The sequence below is a fragment of the Daucus carota genome, chromosome 9 (genome assembly GCF_001625215.2).
Source record: "Daucus carota subsp. sativus chromosome 9, DH1 v3.0, whole genome shotgun sequence".
Classification (NCBI taxonomy): Eukaryota; Viridiplantae; Streptophyta; class Magnoliopsida; order Apiales; family Apiaceae; genus Daucus; species Daucus carota.
Genome location: NC_030389.2, coordinates 9,095,566 through 9,106,293, shown reverse-complemented (window position 1 = coordinate 9,106,293; position 10,728 = coordinate 9,095,566). Strand labels below are relative to the sequence as shown.

General features: G+C 33.9%; 3 protein-coding genes across 3 annotated transcripts; all 3 read left to right on the top strand.

Annotated features, from left to right (window-relative positions):
* The first annotated feature begins 2,000 nt into the window (after window positions 1-2,000).
* On the top strand, window positions 2,001-2,861 carry LOC108201213 (major strawberry allergen Fra a 1.07-like). The gene is made up of 2 exons (XM_017369507.2): window positions 2,001-2,282; window positions 2,406-2,861. Exons 1-2 carry the CDS (start codon window positions 2,099-2,101, stop codon window positions 2,702-2,704), a joined length of 483 nt encoding a protein of 160 aa, XP_017224996.1. The 5' UTR covers window positions 2,001-2,098; the 3' UTR covers window positions 2,705-2,861.
* Window positions 2,862-4,124: 1,263 nt separating this feature from the next.
* On the top strand, window positions 4,125-5,016 carry LOC108202388 (major strawberry allergen Fra a 1.08-like). The gene is made up of 2 exons (XM_017370766.2): window positions 4,125-4,403; window positions 4,547-5,016. The coding sequence occupies exons 1-2, from the start codon at window positions 4,220-4,222 to the stop codon at window positions 4,843-4,845; spliced, it is 483 nt and encodes a 160-aa protein (XP_017226255.1). The 5' UTR covers window positions 4,125-4,219; the 3' UTR covers window positions 4,846-5,016.
* Window positions 5,017-7,276: 2,260 nt separating this feature from the next.
* Window positions 7,277-8,153, top strand: LOC108202389 (major strawberry allergen Fra a 1.07-like). The gene is made up of 2 exons (XM_017370767.2): window positions 7,277-7,548; window positions 7,672-8,153. Exons 1-2 carry the CDS (start codon window positions 7,365-7,367, stop codon window positions 7,968-7,970), a joined length of 483 nt encoding a protein of 160 aa, XP_017226256.1. The 5' UTR covers window positions 7,277-7,364; the 3' UTR covers window positions 7,971-8,153.
* Window positions 8,154-10,728: the final 2,575 nt, after the last annotated feature.

The window sequence follows — 10,728 nt, the reverse complement described above, 5'->3', positions numbered from 1 at the left end:
CCTATAGTGGAATTCTAAAGCATGATGCTCCAACCTTCAACCCTATCCACCAGTTCTTCCTTCTTTTATTATTTGCCATTGTCTTCTCCAAGTGCTTATATTATTAAACTAATCCATTTAAGAAAGTTACAACCTTAAATTAAATAATTTGAATATATAAGCTTTCCCATGTTACAATGAGAGGCTTGAAATGCAATACTATATAGGACATGATTCCCATGATACATATTTAAATCTATCATTTTCAGCTAGAAAACAACCACCACCGATAGTTGGAATTGAAATAACGACTTTGGTGTATTTAATTTGAATCAACGAATTTTATATTATTAAAATGATTGATTCTTTACTCAACAATCATTGGTGCATGGATGAAAATTTCTAAAAAGGCGTTCAGCTTCATTATATTTTGCTTCAGATATCAGAAGTAACATTCGGAGATCTTATTGTAATCTTAATTAGCAGTAAAAAGATGAATTAAATAATTATTTAGAATATATAGCACTGCTACTCATGCATGACCTAATATAATAATATGCAGTAATTTTATGTTTTCTAAAGGAACTACTGATTAGAATATATTCAAGTATGTCAATGGGATTGTAATTATTAGTACCTGGGTATAGGAATGCAATTTATTTAAACAAGTGTTCAAATCCACTTATATATAAACTCCATTTTTTTGTTTATTTGGTATGAAAAATGGCTAAATTTTTTTTAAAAAAAAAATATAAATTGGTGGATTTTAGGTGATGTGCATACGAAATTGAAGCAGGAGAACATTCATACGAGGCCCAAGTATGTACTATTGATCTATATGGTTAGATTTAGAAGAAATATATTGGACCAACTATTGGGCCTGGATTTGTGTGTTGGATATATTTATTAGAAAATCCTTTGAGCTGGATCATGATTAGTGATTTGGGCCATAACGTTATAAGGACACAAATCACATGTTAAAACTACGACAAGTGTTTATCCTCTTCGTCACATTTGTTAAAGTAAAGCTTAAGTTATATGTGAAACTATATTTTATTGAAGTTTTATAATTTGTGTCAAATCTCCTTCCCAAATGTTATCAATTGCAACGGACAGAGGTAAGTTTACTGGCTAGTATCTGGTTGTCTAGTTCTAAACTTGTGACAAACTGTGAAGATCAAAATTTGATGTTTCTTACCGTAAAATAGGATACAAGTGTTATATTGACAAGTCATATTTTAAGAATTATGATTATCTATTTGTATTGGTCATGGAGTTAGTTTTGATGATTTACATGGCAGGATTGGCAGGTTCTAAAATTACGGCCAAAAAATTAAGGTTTTAATAACGGCGACCAGCAAGAATAATGACCGAAAATGATCATTCATTTTTCAGAAAAATGACTGAATTAAATAATAACAACCACTTTCATATGAATTGCGACCGTCATCAATAAAAAGAGCCGGTCATAATTGATTGGTCGGCACTTTTGAGGACAATTACTCTCTACATGTAACACTTACATGGCAGAAATGTGGGTCAAACCATCCGGAGAGGATTATGGTCAACGCTAATAACGATTCATATAACCAACAAAGATCAGGTTTAATACGATCAATTAAAATCAGTCGTTATTGTTCAATTATGATCGATATTTCAGTCACAAAAAGTTGTGTTTCTTATAATACATCGAGTAAAAGTGCTACAATATATATGACAGTTAATTTCGACTCTCTCTAGCTTGTAACTCTGTTCTGTTTTCTAATTACATCCTTATTATCATGCTGAGATCCAAAATTTTGTCTTGTGCATTCCATTAAAGTATATTTCGAAGAAAAATTGCAGCAGAAACCTAAAGGTGTCCTTACCTTACCTCGGACTGCAGATTATCTTGTTTAGTCAGTGTCAAAATGGACAAATACCAGAATATGTGATCCCCTTTCTCGTAGTAATACTCATAGGTATTATACAATAAGAAGCACTTGTTAGTCCATGTCTACTTATCCTATAAATACCAATCTTGCACCATGTCTGTCATATCAACCCGAAAAGCACTTCTCTAGCTGATCAACATAAATCTGCTTTCTAAAATTTTCACCAACGTTTTTTATTAAATAGCATGGGTTTCGCAAGCTTTACTGATGAGTACACTTCAGCTGTCGCTCCATCAAGGATCTTCAAGGCTTCCATCCTTGACTCTCACAACTTGATTCCCAAACTCTTGCCACAAGGTATTAAGAGCATTGAGATCATTCAAGGTGATGGAGGAGCCGGAAGCATCAAGCAAGTCAACTTTATTGACGGTAACGTTCATTTATCCACATTCTTAAAAATTCTCATGAGCATACATACACATGCATCTGAATTCTAGTTAAACATGACAAATTATGAAATTAAGTTGGCACACATCTTCTTTACTGCTGCAGGTCGCGATTTCAGTAGTGTGAAGTACCACATTGATGAGCTTAATGAAGATAAGTACACATACAACTATACGTTGTTGGAAGGCGATGCTTTGGTTGAAAATCTTGAGAAAATAACTTACGAGGTTAAATTTGAATGCTCGCCTAGTGCTGGTACCATCTCTAAGGTGACAAGCAAGTATTACACTAAAGGCGACTTCATGCTCAAAGAAGAGGACATCAAGAGTGGTAAAGAAAAGGTTTTGATGATGTATAAAGTTGTCGAAGCCTACCTTCTCCAAAACCCCGATGCCTATGTTTAGAGGCTTTGTTGCTCAATAGCTAATCTGTTCTCTCCAATGGGTTTGGTTTGGACCTTCGGTTGTGGAATAAGGAGGGATAATTTCGATTCTGGTTTTTAGTGTCATCTTTTTGAGTTTTGTATTTGCATCATCAATAATAAAAAAGCTTCTTTGCAAATTTTAGTAAAAGCATTTACCTTTGGTTGCATGCCTTTGAAACGTACAGGTGGTGAGGATGCAATCCTTGTAAAAATTTAAGGCTTTCCTTTCTGGAGTTCTGACTTTCACCCAGAACAGCAACATCTCTGACAGATCAAAGAATGTGGAAATTTTGTGTCATAGTGTCATGCCTATATTTAGTAAATATGAGATAAAATAAACAAACCAGAATCAGTCACAAAATTAAACCAACGATTTAGGTTTTAAACAAAATTTAGTGCATTGGGAAATGAAAATAATGTTGAGTTTCAAAAAAGTCATAATTAATATAGAGATAAATTTGTATTGAGAGAAGAGAGGGACAGGTATTTTGGGACAAATTTTCTTTCCAAAAGAGACCTATAAATTGAGACGGAGGGAGGAACCCTTTGCTACTTGTGTTTACTTAATGTCAATAAGCAAATTTTACATAATATGTTGCATGTCCAATTAAACCAAGTAACCAACGATTATAGCCAAGCCAACCTCATTAGAGATGCTCTTAGCCGATTAGTTGATATCGTTTTACACTCCAATTTGGAGCTCTGGTCATCAACCCTTGCAATCTCTTGCACTGCAATGTAGTTCACAATAATTGATTATAACTTCCAAAGTCTTGTCCCTGTATTTAACTAATAACGTCGGGACATAAAACGCACGCAACAATTAGGTTTTAAAATAAAAGTAAAAACTCAGTTAAATTAGTTTTATATGAACAGAAGCATCATAATTAATCACCTGTGCAGAAAAGATTTTTGAAACTAAATTTCTGAACTCATCTACTGTACAGATCTCGTGCTTAAAAAGTATTGACGATAAGGTTTTCTGGATTAATATCAATCTAATAACAAGGAATTACTCGTATTTAAAAAAAATTCACAAGAGATTGTTGCAAGGAAAGGAGTTTTTCTGTAACAGACTAACCAAACAAGTACAGAGTTGAGTGAAAGTATTATAGTAGTACAATAAATAGTTATTTTAGACTCTATTTACGCTTTGTAACTCTGTTTTTGTTTTCTGATTATATTCTTATTACACTGAGATCCAAAATTTTGTCCTGTGCATTCCATTAAAATATACTTGGAAGACGAATTGCAGCAGAAACCTAAAGGTTAGGACTGCAGATTATTTTGTTTAGTCAGTGTTGTGATGTCAAAATGGACAAACACCAGAATATGTGATCCTATGAATACAATAAGAAGCATTTGTTGGTCGATGTCGACTTATCCTATAAATACCATTCTTTCACCATGTCAATCAAACCAACCCAAAAAGCTCTTCACTCATCTACATTTAACTCCTTTCCTTAATTATCACCAAACTTTTCTATATAATAGCATGGGTTTCGCAAGCTTTACTGATGAGTACACTTCTGCTGTCGCTCCATCAAGGATCTTCAAGGCTTCTATCCTCGACTCTCACAACTTGATTCCCAAACTCTTGCCACAAGGTATCAAGAGCATTGAGATCATTCAAGGTGATGGAGGAGCCGGAAGCATCAAGCAAGTCAACTTTATTGACGGTAACACTCATTCTTTCACACTTATATATCCACAATCCTATTAAACTCTCATGAGCATCATATACATGCATCTGGATTCTATAGCTAAACATGAAGAATTATTAAATTAACTAAGTTGGCGAACATCTTTTTTATTGCTTCAGGTCGCGATTTCAGTAGTGTGAAGTACCACATTGATGAGCTTAATGCAGATAAGTACACATACAACTATACGTTGTTGGAAGGCGATGCTATGGTTGAAAATCTTGAGAAAATAACTTACGAGGTCAAGTTTGAATCCTCGCCTAGTGGTGGTACCATCTCTAAGGTGACAAGCAAGTATTACACTAAAGGCGACTTTATGCTCAAAGAAGAGGACATCAAGAGCGGTAAGGAGAAGGTTGTGATGATGTACAAAGTTGTCGAAGCCTACCTTCTCCAAAACCCCGAGGCCTATGTCTAGAGGCTTTCTTGCTTAATAGTTGTTCTGTTCTCTCCAATGGGATTGGTTTACCTTTTGTTGTAGAATAAGGGGGGATAATTCGAATCTGGTTTTTAGTCATAATAGTCATCTTATGAGTTCTGTATTTGCATCATCAATAATAAGAAAGTTTCTTTCCAAATTTTATTAAAAGCATTTTCCTTATCAAATGTTGAAACTTTAAGAACATTGAGTAAGCTACTTTAATAATTTCTTTGGTACTAACTTGATCGCTAAAGATCTCATGAAGTACAAAAGCCCTCGGCACCTGTATTCTGACGACCTGGGTCAGAAACCATCTGTATTTTAGGTCACACGAACTGGTACGATACGTGGCAGCGTACCCGTTTTCTTGTAATTATGATTTGGATCATATATTGAGCATAATAAAGTGAAATTTGTATTACATGACAATAAAAATATCTAAAACAATTTTAAGTATTTTGTACATCATATATTAAACTCATCCTATTTTCACAGGTCCAAAATAAACTTATACTTCTCTGTCCCCCTAAATTATATATATTGGCATACGAGGACGTCATATGTATTTGAATGCTCGTGTAAAATATAAATATATAACATAATTCTAATTTTTTCTCAATATTCAGAAAACGAAAAATTTAAAAATAATTAAAAAATAATATTTTATAAGAGTATTAAAGTATGTGTCCATTTCTCGATTGCTACGGGTTCTAATTTCGAGAAAGCTCTCGTCAACCCCTTCCCCGAAGGCAAACGTTATGTTGTCTTGAAAATTTTGGTAATACCTGCTATTGCAACTTTGTTTTTCAGGTATCTCTTCGTTTTTTTGTTTGTTACTTTCTTTTTCTGATTTATTTTGAGTGGAATTGCGAAAAGGTGTTGACTTTAATCTTGACTTTAATCTTGTTTGTTTGTGGGTATTTGTTTGTTTGTTTAATCCTTGTGTTTTGTTTGGTTTTTGGTGTTTTTGGCGGTTTTTCGTGTTACAAATGAGACGCTTCGTTGTTCGCTTCGCATACGACGAGGCAACTTGATCGATAGCATAGCGGTGGTGGCCGATGGTGGCGGTGACGGCGGCTTCGGGACGGGATCCGGTTTCAGAAAGGAAAGCGCTAATTGTGCCTACTAATTGACGGCGTTAATTGTGCCTCCTAATTGAGGGCGTTAATTGTGCCTTTTTATTGAGGGCGTAAATTGGGCCTCTTGGGCGTAAATTGTGCCTCTTTATTGAGGGCGTTAATTGTGCCTTATTTGAGGGCGTTAATTGTGTATTAAGGACATTAATATTTTATTATTATGCCTTAATTAAGAGCTTAATTGTCTCAATCATGATTTATCATGATTGTGGGAATATTTTTGATATAATATGTTAAATATATCGACTTATATTTTTTTTGTTTCTCTTGTTTTATTTTCAGGATTTTTGGAAAAAGACCGGTTTTTCTTTTCGGACATCAAAATTTTATTGTCTAAATTTCCCCGGTCATCTTTCATGTCCGACGGTTAGATAATAAACTTTCTTGAATGAAATAATTATCACGGTGATTTGCCGATTTTCGTTGAGATTTATTCTCATTTTCAAAAAAAAAAAAAGTATGTGTCCAATAGTGAAAAAAAACCCGTATAAAATTGAAGATGACAGAGAGAATACTGCAAAGCAATTGCAAAACTACTATAGCTTTTGTGTCCAGCTATATTTTTTATTTATTGAGTTTTTATTCCTTCTGAGGATGTGAAAGAGAACAAACTCATCTGTCTATGCAATATCATCCTACCAGTATATTCAACTCTATATATAAGCTTTTAAGCTTTGTAACTCTGTTTTTGTTTTCTGATTTTATTCTCATTATACTGAGATCCAAAATTTTGTATTGTGCATTCCATTTTCGAAGATAAATTTCTGAATGGCAATCATGTTTTGTATACAAGTACATAAATAAACCGATTCTCATCCTTACACCGGAGGTGCTTGACTGCCACCACCCCGGTCAGGCATTGTTTTGCAGGCTCCCTCCCTAGCAGCGGCGTCAAAAATCAGAGATCAAGATAACAAGTGGGAATCGAGGCTTCATATATTTGGACTTATCATTTAAGTATAAATTTCTGAATGACTATTGTTTTTGTTTAACAAAAGATTGTTGTGGGTTCTTCTCCAACTCACTCACCCGACAGCCTAACAATTATATTGCAACTAACTGCTCATGAGTGAAAGTACATGTTATGCTGCAATAAATAGGAGTTTTAGACTCTTTTTAGCCCTGTGCCTCTGTTTTTTGGTTTTCTAATTCTTATTATGTTGAGATCCAAAATTTTGTCTTGTGCATTCCATTGAAACCTGAAGGTGTCCTTACCCTACTTGGACAAATGCCAGAATAAATGATCCCAGTCCATGTCTACTTACTTATCCTATAAATACCATACTTTCACCATGTCATTCAAATCAACCCAAAAAGCTCTTCACTCATCTAGATTAACCTCCTTTCCTTACTTTTCACCAAAGTTTTATATATAATAGAATGGGTTTCGCAAGCTTTACTGATGAGTACACTTCTGCTGTCGCTCCATCAAGGATCTTCAAAGCTTCCATCCTCGACTCTCACAACTTGATTCCCAAACTCTTGCCACAAGGTATCAAGAGCATTAAGATCATTCAAGGTGATGGAGGAGCCGGAAGCATCAAGCAAGTCAACTTTATTGACGGTACAGCTCATTTATCCACATTCTTAAAAATTCTCATGAGCATACATACACATGCATCTGAATTCTAGTTAAACATGACAAATTATGAAATTAAGTTGGCACACATCGTCTTTACTGCTGCAGGTCGCGATTTCAGTAGTGTGAAGTACCACATTGATGAGCTTAATGAAGATAAGTACACATACAATTATACGTTGTTGGAAGGCGATGCTTTGGTTGAAAATCTTGAAAAAATAACTTACGAGGTCAAGTTTGAATCCTCGCCTAGTGGTGGTACCATCTCTAAGGTGACAAGCAAGTATTACACTAAAGGCGACTTCATGCTCAAAGAAGAAGACATCAAGAGCGGTAAGGAAAAGGTTCTGATGATGTACAAAGTTGTCGAAGCCTACCTTCTCCAAAACCCCGATGCCTATGTCTAGAGGCTTTGTTGCTTATTAGCTGTTCTGTTCTCTCCAATGGGTTTGGTTTGTACCTTGTGTTGTGGAATAAGGAGGCATAATTTCGATTCTGGTTTTTAGTGTCATCTTTCAGTTTTGTATTTGCATCATGAACAATAAGAAAGCTTCTTTGCAAATTTTATTAAAAGCATTTACCTTATCAAATGTTTATGTACTCAACTTGACACAAAACAGCAATCCTTAAGGCTTTCCTTTCTAGAGTTCTGACTTTCACCCAAAACAGCAACATCTCTGACAGATCAAAGAATGAGGAAATCTCCTGACAAAAAAAATAAAAAAATGAGGAAATCTTGTGTCATTCTTATATTTAGTAAATATAAGATAAAATAAACAAAGGTCCAATCTTATCTATCACTAGTTGAGAATCCGCGCGTTGCGGCGGCCTATAAAAATTACATTAATGATTCAAAATTAATATTTATAGAATAAAATCAATTTGCGGCGACTTATAAAAATTATATTAGTGATTCAAAATTAATATTTATAAAATAAAATAAATTTTATATTATAAACATCTCGATGCAATACCAATATTAATTTTTAAAATTGCAAAATTGGATTATAATTCATATGTGAAAAAATGATAATAAGTTTCTACATGTAATTAACGATTTAAAGCACGACGAATCTTAATTTTAATTGTGTTTTTCTTTTTGAAAAGTAATCATGTTCTTGACTAACATTGTCATTAACTTTTCCAAACACTACTTCTTAGACACATACACCACTACCTGCATATAAAAAGCATACGACTATACTGACTGATGACATCAATAAAACAGATAGTAAGCTTGCAAACAACAACAAATACGTCCGACGACCAAAACAAATATTATAAAAGAATCACCAACAAACATATATTAGGGGTGTGCATTCAGTTAACCGAAACCGAAATTTATTTCGGTTAACCGAAACTGAAATTCTATGAAACCGCGGTTAAAAAACCGGATAACCGAAAAATGAAAATTTGGCTACCGAAAACCGAACCGAAATATAAATTTTGATTAACGAACCGAAATTATTTTGGTTATTCGGTTCGGTTTTCGGTTAACCGAACCGAATGCACACCCTTAACTGTGATATTGAGAGACAGTGTAGGTTGTGTTTAGATGATCCAAAACCCTACAACCTATAAGGGTATTTATAGGTGCCGAGAAACTTGTGCGCTACTCTTTTCCATAATTAAATAATCTAAAATAGAATCAGATTAAAAAACTTGCAAGCTACTATATTCCATAAATAATCTGAAATAAAATCAGACTAATACTTTCAATTTATTATATTCCATAAATAATCTGAAACAGAATCAAATTAATTTATGCCAAGATATATACCATATCAATGAATCTGAAACAATTTTTTTTTATATCTTTCACCCAAAAATTCCGGAAAATTAGAAAAATAGAACGGAGCTATCTGAGAGGCGCCACCTACACGCCCCTCGCTTCTCCTTTATATAAGTATATTCATAGTCAGAGAAAATGTTTGGACAACTCAAATAAAGAGGGGCAATATTATCATGTGAAATGATATGTTAGTAGGGTCCTGTTCCACAGCAACCACGTGTTAGATAAGGGTTATCTAACACACTGTACGGGGGCCATTGGATTTATATTTCAAGAGCTCAGATCCAATTTTGGGTTTTTAATGTATCCGCGGTTATTTTCCGCGGAAGGAAAACTCCCTATCCGCGGTTATTTACCGCGGAAGGGAGTTTTCCCTATCCGCGATTTTTTATAGCGGATACATTAAAATCTCAGATTGAATCTGAGCCTTTGAAATATAGATCTAACGGCCCCCGTACAGTGTGTTAGATAACCCTTATTTAACACGCGGTTGTCAAAGAACAGGAACCATGTTAGTAATATGTTTATTAAGTATTAACCCTTTGCTACTTGTATTTACTTAATGTCAATGAGAAAGTATTGCTTTTGATTATACGACAACATTGAAGATTTTAACTATTAAAGCTGCTATTTTGATTCTGTGACGAGAATTTACATGAGATAGTGATGGTTAATAAATGGTACTACTCCGTTTCAATTAAAAAAATTGTGATTCTTCACTTACTTTATATGTTTACTTACGATTTACATGAGATCATTGACGTAAAAAATTGTGAATTAGACTTAGATTTAATATGAAATCGTATCGTAAAAAAACGTGAATCAGTCCGAAAATTGATTGAATTGATCAATTGAAATATAATTAGATAATCTGCACGGATTTAATCAGTTCAGTAAATGTAGGAAATATCGATTAATTAATGATTTTTAGAAATTTTTAGAATTGAGATAGGGGTGGTTACTTTATAAGTTTTGTAGGGACGAAGGCTTTCTTCGACAGACTTTCTTATTATGGGATTAGCGAGATGGACCATTCTGAACTTCGGGGTTAGGAATATAGTACAATTTGTGGTCCATCACGGGGGATTAAAGCATCTCTAATCATACAAAACCCTTAACTAAAATGTGAGTTAATATATTGCACATCATTTATTATTATATTGAACTGATATATTCTATTTTAACAATCTAAAATATTAATAACATACTAGTTTTAAATTACAACCAATACAATTGAAGCACAGGTTCAACAAATTTTACATGATATGTTGCAGGTCCAATTTAACCAACGATTATAGCCAACTCATTCGAGATGCTCTTAGTCAATTACTCCCCCCGTCCCATTTTAGTTGTCACATTTGGTTTTGTAAATT